At 35.0% G+C, this 24884-nt stretch overlaps 1 protein-coding gene across 12 annotated transcripts in view; it reads left to right on the top strand.

Annotated features, from left to right (window-relative positions):
- Positions 1 to 23710, top strand: part of LOC117171393 — a 52555-nt gene extending 28845 nt beyond the window's left edge. For 11 of the 12 annotated variants that reach the window (XR_004466878.1, XR_004466877.1, XR_004466869.1 and 8 more), the window contains 2 exons: positions 8894 to 9135; positions 21100 to 23710. Coding sequence is in view for 7 of the 12 variants with exons in the window: in XM_033358718.1 (XP_033214609.1) it covers positions 22277 to 22888 (612 nt within the window). In the remaining 5 variants the exon portion in view is untranslated. The remainder of the gene's footprint in view (positions 1 to 8893; positions 9136 to 21099) is intronic. The other variant, XM_033358663.1, reaches the window with a different exon arrangement.
- The last annotated feature ends 1174 nt before the right edge of the window (positions 23711 to 24884 follow it).

Genomic DNA, 24884 nt, shown 5'->3' with positions numbered 1-24884 from the left:
AGGCAAAAGAGAAGTGGGCTCATGGTGTCGCCCTGAAAGACACCTCTCTGAAAGGTGACCTTGTTAGTTGTCACACGATTTTTTCCAGATGAGATAGTAAATTTGCTTTTCCAAAGCGGCATCAGTCTCTCTATGCACCTAACTATTTGCGGATGAACCTTCAAGATTTCCAAAAGACAGATGATAAGTCTATGGGAGGTAGAATCAAAAGCTTTCCGATAATCAATCCAGGCCATCGATAGGTCACGCTGGTAGAATGCTGCATCTTTGCAGACACATCTATCGTTGAGCAGGTTCTCCCGAAATCCGGCTACGCCTTTCTTTCAGCCTCGTTCATACATTTCTTGCCACACAGGTTCAATTGCCCGAACAATCCTACCATTTAGGATAGCTGTGAATACCTTATAAAGTGTGTTCAGACAAGTTATTGGCCTGTAATTCTTCGGGTCACCTAATTAGCCTATTTTCGGCAGGAGTATTGTGCGCCCTTCCACCAACCACTCCGGAATTGGCTCTTCCGACTTTAAACATGAGGTGAAAATACGGGCCAAATGCTGATGGGTTGAAGGAAACTTCTTCCACCAGAAGTTCTTCATACCATCTAGTCCCGTAGCGGAATAGCTCTTCATCCTTCTTAATACTTTCTTGACCTCCTCGGTAGTGATGGGTGGGCATTCTTCAACAGGTGTTATGAGGGCATCACACAGCTCCTTGAAGCTATTTGTGTTATCTGAGTCTTCGTCCAGTCTATGTTTCACTTCGTAGACATCTCTCCAAAATACTTTGACCTTCTCTGGTTTGGGCGGGTGGTCAACAGTATCTGCAGGTTCCTGGAAGAGTCGAAATGGGTCAGAGAGAAACTGTTGATTTTCTCCCTCCGCTCTAGACTTCTTTCAGCGTCAGATATTATCCGTATTCTCTCAACAATATGCTGCCTGATGGTCAGCAGATTTGACTTGTTAAGTGTCTCATAACGGGTCCGGAGTTCGAGCCTATCTTTATGGCAAGTTGATGCATTCCTCTTTTGGTCTTATGATCAACCGTTGGTTTTGTTTTACGGTTCGCATCGGCCAAAGCTCTCGCTGCATTATGCACACAATAATTGATAGCCCAGAGTTAGGATTCTCCGGAAAAATGTCCACAAAGCTCGTCATCCATTTCAGCCAGATCTTTAGGCTTGAGAGAAACCTTGGTGTTGATGTTTCTCCGAGTCGTAGAGCATCGCTCTTCATCTATTGGATGGCTGCCCGCGGTTGGTCTTAGTGTCGCCTCTCTTTCTTTGTTGTCGGCTTGTTCTACCTGTGGTAGAGTAGGCGTTCCGCTTACATAGCCCCTTTTACGGAGTAGTACAGCATGGTTTCGCAGACGTTGCTGCGAAAAGTACGATAGCTCCGGGTGTTTCTCGCACCACAGAGCATGCAACCATGCCATGTAACCCCGTTCAGGGGCCACACTCGCATCGTAGCATTCTAGCAAGTCGTGATTCAGACGCCCCGTCCACCCAAAGGTCGCCAGATCCTGTCGATCCATCGCATTGAATTCATTTTCATTGGCTCCCCCAGCTCTAGATTGGTCGGCATTGTTGTTCGACCCATTGTCGGGAGCCCTGCACGTTCTGTTGTTTTGAACCGCACTTACTACAACTATGTTTGGTGTTGTCATTGTTGTTCCCACGAAAAGCTAGGGAAAGGGGTTTGTCCATCCTTGTAGAGCCCCGCATGCAAGGATAAGGCTGCGTTCTCTGAAAGGTCGCCCGGTATCCCAGAGTCACCGTTCTAGACACCTCACCCAGGTGCCATTCAGCTTTCGGCACGGTTTTCACACCTCCGCTTGGGGGTTAATTCCTTCGGGACCACCCCGGGACAATTGTCCGCAACTGCCTATTTATTTTTGTAACCATATTCAGCAGAAACCCTTGATACAGGGATCCTCTATCCGCAACCCGAGGACGCGTTCGCATTTGGTGTCTTATGGAGTTTAAGGCTTAAATGTAGAGGAGAGTACCCAAATATGAAATACCCCAGGAAATAGCTAATAAAATGCAAAATAAAGTATTATTTTTAATGAAAAACTTTATTCTATGTTTCCGAAGTAAAAATTTACAGCTATTTAGATATATTTAGTTTTTGCAGTAGTCACAAACACTTTTGTCATCAATTTCCCCCGCGTAGCCACAGTGTTATAAAAACCACAGATATCTCATATTATGAGAACCACACTGTGCAACTACGCACTTACTATGCCCGACCTGTAAAATGAAAAACTTCAACACTATCGATATATTCCTACTTAGTTATTCATTCCCCATCACTCCAGGAAAACTTTACTGCTAAATACATATTTAATGAATAATATATAGGGTTTGAAGAATTCCCTTCCAAAAACTCGACCACCATCGATTTTACAAAAAGTTCGCCTAAAATCTTTAGAAGCCCAATGAAAAATGTACTATACCACGAAATTACTCTTTCTTCGAGGGCTAAAAGTTAGTGATCGAACCAACAGAGTGGGTCTCTTAGTTTAGCTGATACCCCGCTATCTCATATTACGAGAATATCTCATATTCGAGTACTCTCCTCCTACCCTTTTATAAACGCTATCCATTCTTAGTAAAGTTGCATTTTGACAAATTGTAATAAGATAACAAAGTTATACAAAAATTTGAGACATCTCGAAAGTTGCATAAAATTGCAATAGTTGTGGACTTGCAGCGAGTCTTAGATATGATTGCTGAACTTGAAATTTTCATTAAGCATTTTCAAGGATATTTAGAACAGATTAAAAAAAAGTTAATTACTTCTTAATTTATATTTTTGAAGCAATTACAAAAATGAGCGAAAAATGAAAATTTCAACTTAACAGCAGCTTCCCTACATTATAACAGCTAAATTGAACTGAAAGTGTCTTATTGTTAGAGGCTTAGGACTGTCAGATGCAGACTCGACCAAACATGTAGCCTAGCGCATTTCTCAAAATTTTTTCGCTTTTTCTTGGGAGCCAATAAATTTTTTAACAATAACCGAACCCTAGGAGGACAATTGACTTCAATTAATTAATTAGCAGAGTAATAACACTAAAAATCTCGCCTGAGTTAAACTTTAGGGCTTGCTTTTGGTTCTATTGGAATGGAAGGTTCTAATGTGCCCCCTAAGGGTTTACAGTATATGAAATAAACTTTTTTGATTGCCTGCAAACAAGGTTAGTTCCGGAAGATTATTTACTATGTTTATTTGTAAGTCCAAAGTTTTCGGCCAAAAATATTGTGTAGTTTGGAAGTAACGCTCGGGTGAATTGTAACACACATAACCTCGAAATATACACGCACGTTGTTAGCAGTATCAAAAATTTTTCGATAAAAAAAAACACAAAAAAAGTGTGTGGGGACGTCCATTAGCATGTTCGCTATCATTTCCCAGATTTTGAAGGCAAAATATTTCTTATCCTAGGAATAAAGCCGGGGGAATCTAACACTGAAAAAATCGATACTATTTCCTAAGCTCTATGCAAATTAATCAAATTTTGCTAAATAAAAACTTTTTTCATTTAACCTACAAAAATGTGTGTGGGGATATCCGTTAGCATGTTCGCTATCACTTCCCAAATCTTAAAGACGAAATATTTATTATTCTAGAAAAAAAAGCCGGGGGAACCTAAAACTGATAAAATCGACAATTTTCTAAGTATCACATGCCCTTGAAGTTACGAACCAGTGATAGATTCGCACCTCCGAGAGCACCGTTCACAAGGACAAATACTTTAATCGAATATTCTGTGTGCATCCATTGCAGCTCCCTTTTAAGGCACTTCTTCAAGCATGAAAATTAGCCCATGTGTTACTCAACCAAGCTTTTCTCCTACAATTATGAAATCTTTGATTTCATATTTTAACTACATAATATAAATGTCTAAATACAGAATCAAATAGAGAGCTTTAAAAAAATGGTCTGGCTCTGGTTTTATTTCAATTAATTTAAGTTTGATGCATTTTATACATCAAATTCCCGCCAGGAACAGATGTTTCGCGTTTACTACTATTTCGGCTGGAGTGCGAGAGTGGTGGTAGACGCGTGCTTGATGTTCTCCTCTCCGACCCAAGCAGCACCGCAGATACGAAATATCTGACAGGGTGCTTGGGGCGGCTAACTTTTCAATATAAATTTGTAATAGTGACTAGAGTTTTAATTATTTTATTTTAATATTTTTACATTTATTGACAACAAATGCAATTAAAAAGGGAATTGTAAAATTTTTTTCTTTTTTGTACAAATGTGCATTAATGAAAATTTTAATATCACCATTTTTTACATTGTGTATTTGACCTATAGAAATTTTGGGTGATACTATTTGCCGTATAACATTTCATTTATATAATTTATTTTTCCACTTTGTCCATCATGTTAATATATTGTTAAACTTTCAAAAGTATCAGTCAACCACAACTGTAATATTGAAATATTGAATAATGTAAAATAAATAAATACTTTGCACAATTCTACTTTGAATTACATTATTTGAAAATAAATGAAAGCATACTGAAATAAAATAATTCAAAAGCTAGTCAACATTACAAATTTATATTGAATAGTTAGTCACCCCAAGCATCCTAACATATATTTCATATCTGCGGTGCTACTTGGGTCGGAGAAGAGAGCATGTAGCCTCGTTTCTACCACCACCCTCATTCTCCAGCCGAAATAGTGTTGGACGCTGAACATGTGTTCCTTGTGGGAATTTCCCCAAGTTGTGCATGTCTGGTCTAGAGTGTTATTTTTTCGACGATTCTTTAAACATAGTAAAATTCTGATCGAGCCTAGGATTGAGATTGAGTGCCTATCATACCTCACTCAACTTTCCCATTGTTAGAGATTACAGCCGGTTTAAAAAAATTAAAAATGATTCAATATTGAGGAATTTAATTTTAATATTCTGCATTCGGTTCATTACCTTTTTTTCTCTTCATCGATTTTACGACAAAAAATGCTGTAAAAAAAGATGCGGCTGACTATAAAGTCATATAATGGATTATTTAGTTATCGCAAAAAAACTGATTAAGCAAATGAAGATTCTCCAAACAAATAGAAATTTTTCAAACAATAGGAAAGTTGAGTGAGGCTTGACAGGCACTGAATCTCAATCCTAGACTCGATCAAAGTTTAAAACTCTTGATCACCTGCGGTTTCATATCGATACATAGGCCTCAATATACCGTTCCCCATGAGTACACTCATGGTGGCGTTTTGCTACTTCCCTGGCGTATAAAATTAATTGATTTTCAACTAATTGAAATAAAAAAAAGCAGACCATTTTTCTTTCGCGATTGTAACGAGCGTGAAGTTTCACACGAAAATTCACATGAATTGCGATCGCCGTGTTACATTCCTAGTAATGCATATTATTTTTCATAGCAAATCTATTGAAAATTCGAGTTCAGGTACCTGTACACCCTACCTTTGTACCTCCCTACCTGTGTACCCTAGAGTCGAAACAAAATGTTTCAACCCTTGGGATGCAAACACCGTCTTTCAGCCCGCTCTACACGAATCGAAACTCGAAGACAAAATGTTTCAAACCTAGGGATGCAAACACTGTGTTTCAACCCGCTCTACAAGTATAGAAACTCGAAGTTTCAATAGATGCGCTATGAAAAACGTATTACATTGCGCGTCAAATGACCCACAATACTGCGCAAGAAGTTTAAAAAAATATTCAAGAATTTCTCGAATTTTGTACCTCGACTTCAACTAATGGCATGACCTGGGAAAGTTATAGCAAAAATCCCATATTCGTACGAAATAATTTCTGAAGTCTTATCTTTAATTTAAGCGCATCAAACTTAAAAAATCTATACGGGTTCTCGAGATGCGACTAAAAAATGTCCATCAGAAGTGAGGAAAGTGCATGACTCCATCTAGATGCCTCACTTCTAAAAGCCGAAAGTGATCGAATTCTCGACTCCAGCTGAACGACTGCACTCAAAATATTCGGTTCACTAACTGTCATTTTGATCGGTGCTCTCAGAGGATTGAAACTATCACTGGTTCGCAACCTTAGAGCCATACCCGCGTGCCAAAAATATGCCAAGGCTTCGATTCCTGAAGACGCAGAAGAGTTTCGCTGGCCATTCGTTGCGATTTCGTCGAGCCCCGTGGGCACGCATCTCACAGTCGTGAGGCGTGGCCATAGATTCGATTTTCCACGGTTCTACTGGGAGCTGGTGTAATTTTCATAGATGGCAGCTGCTCCCAGTGGGTCCCTGCGGTGCTTGTTTAATTTTTTCTGTTTTAATATATATGGGTGATTGCCTAAAAGTTGACCACTTTATGTTTCAGTCATTTTTCATTTTACCCTTGTAAAAACGATTTTTTTCTAAAATTATCTCGGTGAAGTACTTCTATCAAAGCAAAATTTTGTAAAGTTTCAAAATTGGAGATGAAATCGTTTAGAAAATATACATGAAGAAGTACGCAAAATGTCTTGTTACGCACCTGTCACAAACTATAGATTTAAAATGAAATTAGATTGGAAATGAAATTTAATTTATACTTGCGAAGGTTTTAGTTTAGTTTAAAATCTATTTATGAACGTTGATTCAAAATAACAGTTTATAGTGATCACCGCGCTTACAAACAAACAAAAATTAAACCAAAAGAACTGTTTTCTTGAAGAAACTAAAAAATTTAGTTAAATCTAACAAATTTTGGTTGATTGAAAAAAATATTTGATTGACCCAACAAAATTTTTCTGTTAAGTCGACCAAATAGTTCATCTACTAAAAGATTAGGTTAAAAACAAAAAATTTTGTTGCTTCGACTAAATCGTACTATAAAATTAAAGCATGTTTTGAAACAATGAAGTCAAAATCAAATAAAACGTGAAAATTTTAATCTTCCTCCTTTTTTAGAAAATATGTTTATCTGTTCTGCGTGTATTTTGAAAAGATTACAACATTTTTTGTTTAACTATAGTCGCATGTTATACTGTCGCGCGATCTTTAGCAACGTGCAACATTCATATCATACCCAGCCCAAATACACACCTTGATCTGTTTATTTTTTTATTTTCATACTCTCTTGGACTACTCTCAATTAAAAACATATATATGTCAGGCGGTTCGGAAATTTGTATGGTTTTTTAAAATCTCATTGTCTAAAATGGTCAAATTTTTGGCAATCGCCCATATAAATTTGATTTTTATTATTATTTTCCGAGCAATGCGTTTCCTTCGACGTTTATGAAGAACTTTACCAATACAAAATTAAAAAAACCCAGTGGTTTATCATTATATGGAGCGTTGACTAAAAAATTGAATTTCATCTTGATATGATACAAGAATTTACTTTATTTTTAATTATAGACTAAAATTTAAAGAAAATTAAAACAATTCGCCCGTAGTTTCCGTTTGCAAAAAATTTTTTCAAATATTTTTTTTCCAATTATACGAACCACAATTACGATACGAATTAGGCGTATACAAAATCTTTACAAACCCGACGAGTTGGGTCAGGTTTCCGGTTCACAATCCGAACCGAAAATATGATTTGCGAAATAGATCTCTTTCTTTTTAAAAATGCTAAAATGTTAGTAGATGATTTCTTTCGCAAATATACATGTTTTTTAAGCTGGAACTTTTTATGGCGCACCGGGAGAAAAAATACATTCAGATATAGAGCGAAATGGATCTCGAAATGTAATTTCAGTTTCGGCAATCTCCTCGGCGCTTCCGCGCGACATGTCGGAGATTGCCGAAGTTACAGTCGAGTGAACAGTGCGATCACGCGGCTTTGGAGTTTCCTTTCCCCCACCTGGTCCAAGCAGGCAGCATGTACTTTTTTCTTATCAGATATAAACTACAAATAATTTTGCATAATAAGGTGGTGTATAGAATACCTTACTAAGTCGAATTGTTCTTCAAGTTCCTGTCCTGTTATAAATTTCTTTATATAATTCACTGTATATTAGAATTACAAAAATTATATACACCCTACCGAAAAGAATCTTTGAGTATATACTAAAAATTCTTTAGGTCAAAGAAGCTCAGAGAAATTCTCCGCAGGCACTCAGGTAGATATTTTTAAAGGTCCAGGAAGCTCGTTTAAATGGTCTGAAGGCTTTAAAATATCCTTTCCGAAATTGATATCAGAATACGATCATAAATAACAAGCAGAGAGGCTATCTCAATAGAGTAGCCGACACTCAAGGGTCCTTTGTTAAGCTTGCGGATTAAAATTTAGAAGTAGATTTTTTTTAATTTCATAGTTAACAGCCTAAAACATAATAATTCGGAATCTACGGGTTTCGATGACTTCAGATATCCAACTTTTTTTTAATGCTTAAAATTGGAATTAATAGAACGTTTCTCGTAAATGGAATGAGATACGCCAAAAAATACAACATTTTTGAATTCAACTAGAAAATTGTATATCAGTATATAAGTTATAATTATAAATAAGTATAATGAGAAAATTCATCAATTAAAAAGAAGTGTTAATAATTTGAAGAGAAATTTAAAATGGGAGAGCGGATTAGCCACGACTAACTTCTGTAAATAACTCTGCCCGCCCGGTACGTGACGAATACAAAAGGAACATTATATTACCGTCACATGACTCTTAAAAGGACCACTAAAAGGATCTTGAAAAGGACCCAAATCTCTCAAACTATCTCCGAGACTATTTTGTTTCAAATCGACTTTGTTTATAGACTCAAATGGGCCAAACTATTTCGCTAAAGAAAACTCAGAGATTTCTTTCGGTAGGGCAGTGTATAATTAATACTATTATTGTTATAAATGTAGACCAATCATGTATACCTTGTCCTTTTCTTATGATTTGAGAAAGAAAACAATGTATTGCAATTTTACTTGATTAACTTAATTACTTGAACTTGATTTCAGGTGTCTCAAAATCTTCAAGATCGCAAATCTCTGTATAAACTTACAAGATAATACCAAGCCAAGAATGATGATACTGGACCAACAATATACGTAGGCATGTGCGTAGGACACAGCATTAGCAAGAACCTTCATTGGCTTAAAACAAGTCTTGTCTACCATGTGACGAAAACTGCAGTGCATGAAGCTATTTGACCGTGCACCAAGTAAATATGGAAAGGGAAAATCTTGAATTCATTACTTAGGTAAAATTTAAATGAAGTGTACCCATAATTCTATAAAGAACACGTATTGAATGTTTAGAATTTGGTAGAACTAGATCATTTTTCTCATACAAGTATAATTAAATTAATGTCAGTTTTCAAAAATATTGAAAACACGGACACAAAAAAATGTTGGGTTCCGACAGGCTAGACTCCTCTTGAATATGAATGTTTTGTTAATTACACACAATCATTATGCATTACAATCAACAAATTAATAGTTAAAAATCCTCAACGAAAGATTCATATCTATTCCATCAGTCATTTCGACCGTCCGTTTAGCCGTACGCACGTTGGAGATTTCAAATGTGCGCTCTATTTCAGCAGACACCAGTCATAGAGCACTCTTACATGTGACGCCATGCGCTCCGACCAACCATTTTAGGGAAAAACATTGCTCGTATGCCCCCATAGTTTGCATGTGTTGCTGGAGTTAATTTTTTTTGTGAAATGCAGAGTGAATATTTGACAAAATTATCGGCAGATGTCAATATGCCCGATATATACAACAAATCTACAACTTTAATCCGTGTGGTCTGACAGATACATTGTAGTAAAAATGTGTGTTCAGTGCCTCGGCGACTATAGTGGATATAGTGTCATATTTTATACAATCTCGCCGTTTTTATAACGAAAAACGAGTAAAAGTATATAAAAGTTGGAAAGCTTATAAATTCTATGAAGCTGGTTTTATGGTGAAAGTAAAGTGCAAGCAGTTCAATCCCTACCGAAAGAAATCTCCGAGTTTTCTTTAGCGAAATAGCCTGGCCCATTAGAGTCTATAAACAAAGTCGATTTGAAACAAAATAGTCTCGGAGATAGTTTGAGAGATTTGGGTCCTTTTCAAGATCCTTTTAGTGGTCGTTTTAAGAGTCGTGCGACGGTAATATAATGTTCCTTTTGTATTCGTCACGTACCGGGCGGGCAGAGTTATTTACAGTAGTTGGTCGTGGCTAATCTGCTCTCCTTTTTTAAATTTCTCTTCAAATTATTAACATTTTTTTTTTAATTGATGAATTTTCTCATTATACTTATTTATAATTATAACTTATATACTGATATACAATTTTCTAGTTGAATTAAAAAATGTTGTCTTTTTTGGCGTATCTCATTTCATTTACGAGAAACGTTCTATTAATTCCAATTTTAAGCATTAAAAAAAAAGTTAGATATCTGAAGTCATCGAAACCCATAGATTCTGAATTATTATGTTTTAGGCTGTTAACTATGAAATTAAAAAAAATCTACTTCTATATTTTAATCCGAAAGCTTAACAAAGGACCCTTGAGTGTTGGCTACTCTATTGAGATAGCCTCTCTGCTTGTTATTTATGATCGTATTCTTATTTCAATTTCGGAAAGGATATTTTAAACCCTTCAGACCATTTAAACGAGCTTCCTGAACCTTTAAAAATATCTACCTGAGTGCCTGCGGAGAATTTCTCTGAGATTCTTTGAACTAAAGAATTTTTAGTACATACTCAAATATTCTTTTGGTGGAAAAACGACAAAATGTAAGAAAACAAATTGATAGAAAAAAGTTGTTCATCCAAAAAGAGATACAAATTTGTAACAATTTATTACATTCTCATCATTTATGATTGAGAAAGTATTCGAATTTTTCAAAATTTGACACCACAACATTCAAACTTTGAACCAAACGACGCAAAATAAGAAAAAAAGTCTCAAAACGAAATATAGTTTATGAAAAATACTACAAAATGTCTTTTAACCATTATCTAATAAGATTCGTCATTTTGTTTGTATTATTCGTAAGTAATATGCAGAAAATAAAAAATTCTAATATTAAGCCAAAAGACGCGAGATACGCTTTATCCATAAAAAAATATGAAAACCGAAATCCTATTCTGAGGATAACGAGATAGAGCAAAATTTCTGAAAAAAGAATGGTAGTCTTTTATTTTTTGTTAAGGTGGTTCAGAAAATATACATTTACAACTGTCTGACAAAAATCGAGAGCGCAGCGCAAGTGTCACGATGAGAATGTGTACCTTAAAGCCTACCGATCTTTGAGCAATTTAATCTTTAACTATACTTAATTAAGTATCAAATTCAGAATATAAAGACGCATATAAATACTGCAATCTAAAAGAGATCTTTTTGATAAAGTTTCATTCAAGCATTCCAAATGCAAAGAATAAATATCCGAGCATGAATTGCGAAGTAAACCATTATTCAGCGCGAGATTCAACATACGCGCGCTCTAGACTTCCTCAAACCTGCAAGCAAAGCGAGCTGCGCGCGATGAGAATGTGCCCGCGAAGTATGCAGATTTTCGTATTTAGAAACATCTTACATTTTGGTGGTTTTTTGAGTCACACATTTTCGTAACTTTCCATAGAAAAACATAATTTTATAGGTTTTTGTAGAAATACTACTTATTTACATTAAGATGGGAAAGCAGAATACAATCCTAAAACTTTTTAATAATATCACTTAAGTTTTTAATTCTGCGAGCAGATCGCTCTTGCCAGAGATTGCTCTTAACCTCAAAATCTCAATAAACTGCCATCGCTTTTCACATCAGCAATGGAATTTGATAACGTAAATTGAAACGAATGCCATGCTTCACAGGAATATTACCTATTTTTAATGTTCATAGTCATAGGAAATAATAAGTTATAACTAAAAAATATTAAAGTACAACTAAAAAAACTGTATCGCTACACTAACCTGACTCAGAAGCAGAAAAGTACCATTTAAATGCTTACACTTCAATTCACCACAAAGCCAGGTTCATAAAGCTTATAAGCTTCAAAACTCCTATGTGCTTTTAGATGTTTTGCGATGTAAAAACTGTGAAATAAAATAAAATATGACACTATATCCACTACAGTAGCCGAGTGCACTGAACTTACAATGGTACTAAAATGTAAATTTGCAAGACCATACAGATTAAATTTTTGGATTTTTTGTGTATGTTGGTTATATTGGGTATATTGACATCTGCCGACAAATTTGCCCAATATTCACTCTCCCATTTTTGAGTCTGGCCATTTTTAATTTGTATGGCTTAATTAGAATGCTGTATTGTAGTAAAAATGTGTGTTCAGTGCCTCGGCGACTATAGTGGATATAGTGTCATATTTTATTCAATCTCGCCGCTTTTATAACGAAAAACAAGTAAAAGTATATAAAAGTTGGAAAGCTTATAAATTCTATGAAGCTGTTTTTGTGGTGAAATTAAAGTGCAAGCAGTTCAATCCTTACCGAAACAAATCTCTGAGTTTTCTTTAGCGATATAGCCTGGTCCATTTGAGTCTATAAACAAAGTCGATTTGAAACAAAATAGTCTCGGAGATAGTTTTAGAGATTTGGGTCCTTTTCAAAATCCTTTTAGTGGTCCTTTTAAGAGTGGTGCGACGGTAATATAATGTTCCTTTTGTATTCGGCACGTACCGGGCGGGCAGAGTTATTTACAGTAGTTGGTCGTGGCTAATCCTCCAAGCAGGAATTATTTGGTGTTTGAATATAGAATTGCAGAGTTCAAATAAAGGGACACGTATTTTACAACTTTGGAAAAAAAATTTATTTTATACATTAATTTGAAGGTTACCTGTGAATTCTCAAAGACTGAAATAATTTTTTTTTAATGCAGTATTTTGCGAATGAACGCATGTTGCTCTTCAGGATTTTTTTTCTTCAACTTGATAATAGTTATTTATTATTTTTTCCAAGAATCGCTAGTCAAAGCAGTCACGATCTCATTAATTATTGGAATGGATTATCCTTTTGTTTCTGTCTTGAAATTATTGGTCTTTTTCACGCAGTAAAATACTATTCATTTTCAGTTAGTAAATTAATCAATAATTCATAAATTAGTCAATATTTTCTGTTTAATTTTTCATCTATCAACATTCTCGATAGCGAATAATGCGCTATTTTGGACCTTTTTTTTAATTGTCGACGCATTTCTCAACCTATTTCAATAAATCTTAGCAGTTAAGGGGCCCATTCATTAGAAAATAAGTACAGTTAACCCTAGAGATAGGACCCCTTATATAGTCCTTCCGACAATTGCCGCTGCGCCGCAAGTAGGAGTAAAAGGAGCTGCGCGGGGTGAGCGGTGGTCTCAGGCGTGAACAAACAAATGCGTTTTCTACGAAACAGCACTCTATCTGGGTAATTCTCCACCTCCTCCAGTTCCAAAACTGGCCCAGTCTTAGAGTTGCACTGTATAAGCATAATATATTAGGTTAATGCATTAGCAACGGTGAGACTTATTCAAAAATAAACAACAGAAAATGTTTAACCTGTGCTCACCTCTACGTCCTAATCTGTCAAACTTATTAACATCAAATTTTATTAAGAAGTCTGTAGCAACATATTCGCAATGTATAATGTAAGCCTTTTTGATATCCTCAATAGATTTTGAAAGTTTACGTATTCAGTGTCCAAAATAAAACTTCAGAGATATCGTAAATGGTAAAATATTACAAACTATTTGTCTGCTATTCATCGTTTCCATTTAAAGAATACAGTCCAAATTCAACTAAAATAATGGTACCATTAAATCGAATTAAGAAATTAATTTAATTTAGTTAATTGCCTTGACCGAAAATTATTGAAAGAATTAATTTAATTGATTAAGGCCATGTGACGAGAGGGTCACGTGACCAAACCTGGTCTTCGATTTTTCTTTCCCAACTTACGTCTAAACGAAATGAGGTATCGCTCTGAAAGTTTGGGAAAAGAAAGACGAGGTAAAAATGTCCATGTGTCTGCTTTGTTCCGGTGGGAATTTTGAGAAAATTTTTTTTTTTTGAAGAAAATACCAGCGGAAGTTTTCTTTCCCAACTTACGTCCACACGGAATGAGATATCGCGTTAAAAATTTGGCACGATACATAGAAGGAATGCAAGAATTTGTTTCTGGTCCTAAATAATTAGAATAGTGAAAAAAGTTTTTTTTAATTTCTATTTTGGAGAAATACCGATCGTGCTGTCGTAAAACCCTGCAAGCAATTTGCAATGTTGTCAATAGACTAGTTATGAAGTTTATATTTATCAAAGTGGGACAAAACAACAAAAATCGTTCGCGAACATTATGCACCAATAATGCAAAAACTAATGTTTGCACTTGAAATTCAAATAAACATATTTGGCCTGACATACGTATCAGTCTGGTATCAGCTATGTCAAAGCAGCACTAGCGCAGGGAGTAGACAATCTCGAACTTCTAGAGTCTGTAGGTGAAACAGATTGCATGATTACCGTAAGAGAAAGTTAAAAGTCAAACTTCTGCTGTAAAACCTAAATGTGTCCGTCGATGATCATTATTTGCATAAATAAACTTTTTTCTTTCTCCAACTCTTTGCAAGGCCACAAACGATCCTTTAATATTTATTAACATTTCCCGAAAAACATTTCCGCGTTATTTAAACTTTTATTTTTCAATATGGGTGAAAAATATTGATCTTAGGGCTGACTTGATCAGCTGTTACACTCATCACATGGCCTTAAATATAGCAAATTAATCATTCAATGAAAATTTAAAAAGAAAATTCTAACAATTAGATTAAAATATATATATAAACTTCTTTAATAAAGTACATTATAGAAATTAAAAAAAATGCATTTTAGACATTGTAAAAGTATTATATATGAGTATTGTATGAGCAAAATGATTTTAAAAAACTTCTGAAAATGAGAGATTGATTTAGGATATATAATCCTATTATGCTTTAGAATGTCTAAAATGGCCTTTTAATGTTTATTGGTAAAATTTCTGTAGGGAATTCTATACCAAAATTTCCTCATATATTTTTTTATAAATATATTTTTCTAAATTAAATGGCCAACATCAATTTTATAAATTCATGTAGTTGTTCTTGGTAGATTTTATTTACCGCATATTTTTTGGCGATATATTCTTTTATTGTCTTTTAAGTTAAAACTGAAAATAAAAAGTAAATTCAAAAAGTGGGGTTACTGAGAAAATCCATTTTAAAAGATTTTAGAAAAACGACCACCATTTTTCATTAAAATTTATTTTTTGTTTTTGTGATATCTCAATTAAAAGAGCAGGGATTTCTACGCCGAACCAAAAAAAAAATCCCGATTGCTTATGCTCGTTTGCCAAATACTGAATTTTGTAAAAAAAATTATTTGATTATTGGGTAATTCGCAGGTAGGGGAGAAGCGGGTTATGCGAAACGGTCACTGTTATAAAAATCTACATATTATCAATGAATTAGATTAGGTCGTAGCAAGATAGGTTGTTTTCGAGACAAAAGGCTTGCCATAGACGGAGTGGTTTTTCGTATTGTTGGTACGTTCCTTTTGACATGATACGAGGATTACGGGCAGGGAATCTTCAGGTAGTCCTTGTCTAGAATACGCTTCCCAGACAGCATCCCTACTACAAAGGTGAGCTTCTGTGCTAGTGGATGGGATTCCCTGGATGGACAACATAAAAAGTTGAGATGTGGACTCAAAAAAACCATAGTGCTTACTAACAAGGTCTGGTACAGTGGAAACCAATACTGAGTTGGCCAAAAGGGCAGTACAACTATTCCTTCCGGTTCATCAAAAATAATTTGTTGTAAGGTTCCTAGCATCAGCGAAAACGGAGGAAAGGCATAAAATTTATAGTCAGTCCACTGAATTGTGAAAGCGTCTACTGCGTATGCTTCAGACTTTGGCTTCACGGAAACGAAACCACTGCATTTAGAATTTACATTCGAAGAAAAAAATCAATATTCAAATTTCCGAAAGCCATTTTAATTTTTTTGAAAACCTTGGGTGCCAGCGCCCACTCTGTTTCATGCGGCAACCGGCAAGATTCTTTTCAATAGATGGAATGTAAGACGCGAAGATAAACAGGTTACGCTTTTCGCACCCTTATCAAATATCTTTAAATAACCCACTTAATTTTGGGAACTGAACGCTCCCCATTCTATTAATGTAGGATATGGCAGTCGTGTTATCTATCCTAAGAAGTATTTCGCACGATTGAACATTTTTTGCGAAACATTTTAACCCGTAAAAGGCGGCAAGCAGTCCAAATAATTGATATAAAAATCTTTTTGAGTGCGATTCCACCAACCGTGCGCAGTGACTTGGCAAGCTGCCCCCCAGACAGAGAGTGAAACATTTGTAAAATTCTCAATCTTGTTATCTAATGACCTAATAGGATTAATGGCGAAACGAACCTTGCTAATCTACTACAGAATGTCTGGTAGCAAACTTTGAGAAAGTAACATCATCATATTAAAATCTCCGTTTTTCTTTTTCAATGCTAAGAATAGTTTCTCTCCAAATTCTTGGTATATAAGCTTCCATACCTGACTGTCGCGCAAACCGCCACTAAAGTACCTGCAAATTGAGTTAATACTCTGATTATACAAGATGATTTTTTGCTGAATGATAAGCATAGAAGCAAAATTGTTTCTTTTTTATCTTCTAACAATTGGATTAGCATTTTTTGTGCATCCCAAAGAAAATCTAAAAATGTGCTATTTTTTACGGTTCTGTAATGCTCTTTTCTGTGTTTAACATAAATCTCAATTTAAAAAAAAATTACTGATTTCCTTTACATTTTCGAGGCAGTGTTGTCTTGATTTATCAATGAGCAAAAAATCGTCCAAGTAAATTTCTGACATGAAGGCTCTAGATCTTAACTCCTCGGCTACTGGCTCAGAATATCGTTCTTTAAAAATAAATCTCAAATATATCCTAAAAGATTTCGCTATAGCTATGAGGAAATATGCATGCTTTAGATCTAGAGTAGCCAAACTTAAAAAGAACTCTGATTACTATTTTCCTACCCTCTATTTTTAAATGGAGAGGTTCGATACATCTATCAAAATTTTTGAGATTTAAGATTAAACTTTTTTCACTGTTAGGCTTGACAGTCAAAAAGAAATTTTCCCACTTCACAGTCGTCGACAATATTTTAAACCAGCGGATCCAAGCTTGGAAGGATTGTTAACGCCTTGTTAAGGACATCTTGTGATGTAAATCTGTCAAAACCCTCCCGGAGTTTGCTAGCAAACCTATTAACGGGGCCTCATCTAAAGTCTTGTTCTTTTCTTTTTCACTTTTTCATAATTCGGTGAGCCATAAGCCCAACGCTGTCAAACCTAACCTCAGTTATGCCTACGCGTGCACTTGATATTAGTGCTTTTTAAAAGAAGGGAGGAATTACCCTTTACGTCCGGGTTGAGTACCGGCGCTTGTAATAATAAGCAATTCCTTGTGGTGCGGTATTTTTCTAATAGATCTTTTCGGCCATCCTTGGAGAGTCCCGATTTGAGAATTCTTGACCAAATTTCGACAAGTAAAGGATGGATGTCAGGGCCAAAATCTGCGTTCTTGGCCTTTCCTCCCAAAATGCCCATCATTTTAGGTGATGATTTATCTTTTATATATTCTTCATCCTTCTGGGCTGGCCCTTTCTTGCCATTTTCGAGATTAGGGTTGTTCTCACGTTCCTTAGAGAAACCACGAAATTCCCTGCTTGGACTTTGATTGTCTCGAATAGGAAATCTGCTTCTTCCACAACTGGAGCTTCTTGATTCCGAAGGAAAATATCGCTGCTTGGAATAACGATCCCTATAGATAGAAGGGGATCCAGACGGGCTTCGACCATGGCGTGACGGACCACTCGGGTAACGCTCGCCGCCATTTTCGTCTTTGTGATATCTAGACGCGTAGCGTTGTTCTCTCGCCGCTGAGCGTGGGCGATAACGACCGAGATTTCACGAGCCTCGCAGGCTGTGCTCACCGTCATCTTCGTCGCTTCTATTAGAGCTGCGATGACAAACACTGTATCTTGAAGAAAAATGCCTCTTCATCCTGTTAGTCAGGTGCTCCTTGAACTCGTCGAATAACTCTTTCATCACTCGATCATGAGACCTACTCCGAAGTCTTTCACGTTTTCTGCGGATCATGTATATTGGATCCATGCTTCCAATTGAGTCGCAGGTGATTAAACACACCAAAATTATAATTTACTACGAACGAATTTTTTTAGCTTGTGAGTAGAATCGCACAGAAAAACGTAATGACGTAAGGAAGGAAGGAACACTCTCTGACCGTACCGTGATTTATCGTTTTGGCATAAGATTCGTCTAATTTGAGTTAAAAAGTTCATCTCTTTGTTTGAACTTTCAATTTTGACTAAAATTTTTTAAATTTAATTTCTAGTTAAAAAATTATCCTTCTTAGATGAAAAATCTTCTTTTTGGGTAGAAATTGATCTTTTTGGCAAAACATTCAATTATTCTAGCTGGATTCATCATTTCAGTTAAAAATTCAACAATACCAATTAAATATTTACAATTTGAAAAAAACTGGATTGTATCTAAACTCTAGAAAAGCGGATAATTGAAATCAATTTCAATCATTTTTTGAACGTATCCGGGTTTGTGATGGTAAACTATTTTAATGTATCTTAATTTGTTTTTTATTTAGGTGAATTACTACGATGTCAGAAATTTCATAGAGATGGATCTGAAAAAATTCATTTGTTGAGGAGACTATAATATTTTTGATTTTGTGAATACAGAAAATGTTATAGTTTACAGGAAATAGGCTGCTGTATGTCGTAGAAAGTCACTTTTCAGTCAGTTCATAAGCGTTGGTTTTTTGGTGTGACGTAAAATGAATTTCCACAAGACTAGACGGGAAAACGGGTTAAGTTACGGCCGCGAGGAGAAACGTTTTAGGCGTCTATCCCGTCTCGGCCCTCAGAGTATTTGAATCCGCTTTACCTCTGGCACTCATTCAAATCGTTGCGTTGTTACGTTCAAACTTTTCAAATTCGTTTTCGCTTCTCTACTAATTCTACGCCGCAATTACTCTCGGCCCGTCAGCTATACTTAATTAAGTAGATAATTCATAATATGAAGACGCATATAAATACTGCGATATAACGCGAAGTGCGATTTGATTGGAAAAAAGGGTTGAATTATATAAATGTAATTTCCAAGTCAAAGCGCTGAAAATTAAACAATATAACCAAATAAAAAAAAAATAAAACGTTTGAATTTATATAATTTAAATTTTAAATCGATTTAAAGTTGACAATGTAATACTGAAAACTTTTAATCTTTTAAAGTAAAAGCTTCTGAAATTCTAGAATTAAACAGTTTTATTACACAATAAAATTATAATTTAACATTAAAGCTGATTGAAAATATCTTTCTAAAATTAAATAATAAATTAAATCATTCGTTCAAAAAACTTTCAAAATATATCGCAATTTTAAATGGGAAACATTAAAAATAAAAAAAAATTCTAATTCAGAACGTTAGAACCTCCACGAATGCAAACTTCATTTAAAACTGAAAAAAATGTTAGTCACTAAAAATTGTGATATTACAACTTTTATATATTCAAATCCTTCAAGATTTCAATTATTTAAAGTAACTTTAAATCACTTTAAAATTAAGGACTTTCAAATTGCTAAGTATACCACTAGGTATACAAAGTATCAACCAATTCAACCTTGATTTCAAAATTAAAATCAATTCTAGGGAAATATTACAAATGTAGCATTCATCATGAAAATTCAGATCTCTAAAATTGTTACAATTTAAATTTATAGAAAATATCCATTTACTGATGTATCAATTTCAGATCGTTTAATTTTCATCTTTTTTTATTTTAACCTCAATTTTTAATTTTGTCATTTCAAATCTTCCTTTAGAATCTTCTAGAAATTTTTGAATTAAATATATTTCAATTTAAAATGATTTACTGATTAAAATATTTAACTGAAAAACGGACAATTTTAAGATCTTAAGTTAAAAATTAAAAATAAAGTGTGCAAAATAGTATTGCTATAATGTGATTTGATTTTTTTAAATGGTAAAATTTTAAGTTTTTCAATTCGAAATTACTTTATATTTACGTCTCAAATTATTACATTCAACATTGACTATCAAGGCTTTTAAAATAAGATTTTGAAATATTTAATACCGAAATAGTCTGGAAATTTTTAATCTTTGAATTTGAAGCTACAATATTCTGAAATTTAAAATAAAAAATCTCTCAAAAATAATTTAAGGAAAAACTTTAGTTTTAAGGCCGCAAATATTGGACTGTTTTATATTGACACATTAAAAACTATAATTTTCAATGAAAATTGAAGAAGTTTTAAAGACGATAAATATATTATTAATAAGTATTATATCATATACGATCAAGTGACATTTAAAACGACTGGATAGATTTTTTTGCTAAAAATATGTGATTTCTGTCAAATGAAAAAATGAGCGTGTCCACACTCGCAATCTGAGACCACCAGTTTCGGCACCCATTGCAGATGGCGCAAATTGGTGTAAAAAGCGCGTGCGCGAAAAAATACTTGTTTTGTTATTTGTGCTGTCACGTTTTGTCTAATGCTCTCACTGAAAAATGATGTACATGTGACTCAAAGACTTTTTTTACAGAAAATATAAAAGTAAAAGCAAAATGAAGCAAATGAGAAACATAAAATAGGAAATAGAATGATCATTATCATTAATTTCTTATTATGCGTTTTTTGTTTCCTTAATTTTGTATTTATTCATAGTTTTTTCTTAAATTATTTTACTATATAACACATAAGAATGGGACAGACTCATATATAGCGACAAACACGTGCACGCCTCTGTAGTTCTCCGACCCATCGCAGAGGGTCTCCATTTATTTCCCATATAGTTGACCGAGCCTGGCGACCACTAATCAATGTAACGAGTCAAAATTGAGCCATTCTCTATGATAATACCTTAAACATGGTTCCCATAATCTTTGTTTTTAATCGCTTCTTTTTATGTTTCCTTATACACCTGTTAGGTGCCGTGGGTATATTTTGTTAAATGACAAATCTTTTTTGTCCAGTGTTAATTAACGATGCCAAATATTTAAAAATTTGTGTGTGTTTTTTTAGAAACAACTGATTTCTTCTCGCCGAATTTGACATTATTTCTCTTTTTTAGGGGGAAAAATGATGAATTAGACAACTTTTTTCAACCGAAGAATATTCCAGTGAAAAATTCAATGCAATGTAAAAACTGGAATCAGAAAGTCATGCAACAGGCTATTACAGAAGGTTTAAGAATGACGATACTCGACACAAAACGAGAAAAACATTTCGAAAAAGTTAAACACCATTCACCTGATAGGCATACTAAACCCTCCATGATAGATGAAGAGTCTGAAAGTTCCGGTTCAGATGATACTGGAAAAAGAATTACTTTTAAAAAGGAACTAGGGAAACTAGTGCGCGCCAAAAAAATGGGATGCACTAGAGCAGCACGGGTTTTCCAAATTCCAAAGAATACGCTTTTAAAGTACCTCAACGAGGAAATTACCACAGAATAAATTATTATACCATGTCCATCAAGGGGCCGGAAGAAAGCGTTCACTATGGTACAGGAAGAATATTTGGAAAAATACTTACTCTATGTACAGGAAAGATATTTCGGATTAACAAAAGAAATAAAAAGTATTATACTTCAATTTACAAAGTTGGAAGGCATTGCAAGTCCTTTTGGTCCTGCTGGACAACCTGGTTTCACTTGGATTAAGGCCTTTCTAAGACGACATGCTTCAATAGTACCTCAAAATCCCCGAGAGACAAGAAAGAATAGTTCTGTGTCAAAATTCTTTAATTTGATAAAACGCGAAGTGAAAACAAATCATTATTCAGCAAATATGATTTTCAACGTGGACGAAACTGCCTTTTCTATAGTTCACTCCAAAAATCACCAATTTTGACTCATGAAACGACAGGAACAGGTTATGCGTGCGAAAAAAGACTCTTACTTGACAGTAATTACGTGCATGGGTGGCGCGGGGAAGTTTGTGACGCCAATGTTCATTTTTCCGCGACACAAGGAAACAGGTGATTTAATGAGAGGAGCGCCACCTGGATCAGTCGCGACATGTCATCCTTCAGGCTTGGTGCAATTCGAATTGTTCACCCAGTGGTTTCGCCACTTCCTTAATGTGACTAAACCAACGAAAGAGAATCCGGCACTTCTAATCCTTGATGGTCAATAGAATCACACAAAAAATGTTGAAGTAATACAACTCTCCCAAGAGAATCACGTTTCCATCATCAGTCTTCCACCGCTGACTCTCAACAAGCTCCAGCCAGTTTGCAAGTCCTTCATGGATCCGCTCAAAACTTTCTATAGGGAGGAAGTGCGGAAATGGATGAATCAGAACCTTCGGCCTTTAAGTTTGGATATTGTCGTTGAACTTTTCGGCAAAGCTTATTTGCAAGTTTTAGACCTCAACATCGGTGTCCAAGGATTTCGGGACACGGGAATCATCCCCCTCAACTCAGGCATGGTCTCTGAAGATTTTCCAGATATAGGATATGAGGATTTAGAAGGAACCAAGGTAGACCAGTTTCTCGCTCATATGATGGTCCACCTCTCAGCTCCAGATGAACTGAAATCTGTGAAGTTGAAATTGAAACCTTCGACACCTGAGACTTCTTCTGATACTCAAGACTATCCTTCTCTTCGAGAGATTTCAAGACATCATTTATCAGAGGATTCTTCTGAAGAAGATGAAGACTCAGATACGGAATCTGCAGTCAAGCATGTGAAGTCAGAGATCGTGATGGAATGTATGTTTTGTAGGCAGCCTCAATCGGTAGACGCTTGGGATGAAAGGTGGGTACAGTGCAAGTCATGCGATCTGTGGTCTCACGACAAATGTGCTGGTTATGACGAAGGCGAATACATTTGCGATTACTGCAAGCTGCATAAATGAGTCAAGAGTGGTTTCATTGTATTTATGGAGGGAATAGATTGTATGGTTATGAAGCATTTACATTCCTGTTTGACTAGCGTTAGAATGGGTCGTGCAATTTAACGGTGAATTAAGCTTTATTCATTTTATTTTTGTTTTACGAAGTAAAAAAAAGACGCATTTTATTTGCTTTAATAAAAACACTTTTCAAAGTCTGCATCCATTATGTAGATCAGATAAAATGTTTGAAAATTTAAAGGTAAATTTCTAAAAAGGAAACAATTTAAAAACTGTTTTGAATATTCCTTCTCTGCAAATAAGGTAAAGTATCGAGTCTTACTGACTGTGACAATAGGAAATTTCGTCCAGTTTTGTGGTGCATAATTTTTTATCGGTGGTGTATTTTAGCGCATTTGAGACACAATTCAATGGGCTATAGAAAACCCAAACATTAAGAGTGGGTGGGCTGGTGTAACTCACCTCACAAACTACCGTCATGTCGATTTGGCTTAAACTTGCTAATTCTGTAGGTTATACAAAATTACCAATTGAAGCTAAATAGACGTCATGTCGATTTGGCTTAAACTTGCTAATTCTGTAGGTTATACAAAATTACCAATTGAAGCTAAATAGACGGGAAGACGTTCATCTTTAATAAGCATTTTCAGTTTTTTTTTTCAGCAAAGCGCGAACCCCGCATTTTCTTTCCCTCTGAAATATAAAATTGAATCTTGTGCTGGAAAAATTCTCGATACTATTGGAAATTGTCTAGGAAGATTACGAATAATTATAAAACTATAGGAAGAATTGTATTCAAGATTATAAATAAATTTGTTTTATATTTTTGGAAAGGATTTTCGAGTTTTGTTGAGGTGAGGAAACTTATTTTTCTAACAAGCCTTCGCATTTTTTTTCGCGGTTTTTTGTTTCCCAAAGTTTCTTGTACGATGGATACGCGGACAATTTTTTTTCTTTTAGTGAGTTTCACAGATTGATGTACTGTTGCTTAATTAAATTCAAATTTACGAAGTCGACTGATGCCTCATCTGATGACATTTCTGTTAGTCGTGGTATTGCGCAGCCACCCCGTTACTTTAAAAAACGGACCATACGCAGAGGCAGAAAAAATGACTCAGAATCCGCGCCTGAAGGAATCCGAAGGTTTTCTGTTTTGAAATCAAAAATTGACATTATTCTACGAATTTTACATCTTTAAACAGTACAGGATCTTTTAGGATCACAACTATTGTGACCTTGTACGAAAGATGTGATTATAAATAGATAAGAATCGCAGGATATACGTTAAAAGCATACAAAGATAAAAAAATTAAATAGTTGATAAGTAAATATATTCGACTTCCCTTCAGGAACAGCCATTATACTGCACACAACGATTCGAATTTCAGTACACATTTGCACAAATTTTTAATACCATATTTTCCGAGAAGTCTGTGACAGGTGACATAGGCTATTGTGACGCGAGTTATTCATACGATTTAGCTCTCTGTTCTTTTAGGACAGCTCTGGCGGACTCGAAAAAACAGCAAAATGAACTTTTAAATTGTTGCAATTCGGATTCTACGTTAAAATTCCATATAGAAGGTCACGGAATAATCACAATAGGTTTTTTGCAACGGTAAAAACTTATAAAAAATATAAGGTGTATAACACCTGTTGACTGCTACACTTCAAACACATCATCTGTAAGTAACAGTCAACAGGCATTATAGATCTTATACAGGGTGGACACGCTAGGGCTTACATACATGGCGAGTTGAATGCTACCCGAATTGCACAACAGCAGAGGAGAAGCCATGATACAGGGGTATTTTCATATTTCGCGCCTTTAAAGTTTCATTCGGATCGGCCATTCGATCAAGTCCGTGCATCTTCGGATCAAGTATATCATAGTTTACATGGTTGCGTTCGAAACTTCAAACGGATACAAGTGTCAAAACAATATAGGTTATGTTATATAGTAATTACAAATAATAAAAGTGTTTATTTATAATGAAGT

This window comes from Belonocnema kinseyi, chromosome 1 (assembly GCF_010883055.1).
Source record: "Belonocnema kinseyi isolate 2016_QV_RU_SX_M_011 chromosome 1, B_treatae_v1, whole genome shotgun sequence".
Taxonomy (NCBI): domain Eukaryota; kingdom Metazoa; phylum Arthropoda; class Insecta; order Hymenoptera; family Cynipidae; genus Belonocnema; species Belonocnema kinseyi.
The sequence above is the reverse complement of the archived record's forward strand: the minus strand, read 5'-3'. Positions and strand labels throughout refer to the sequence as shown.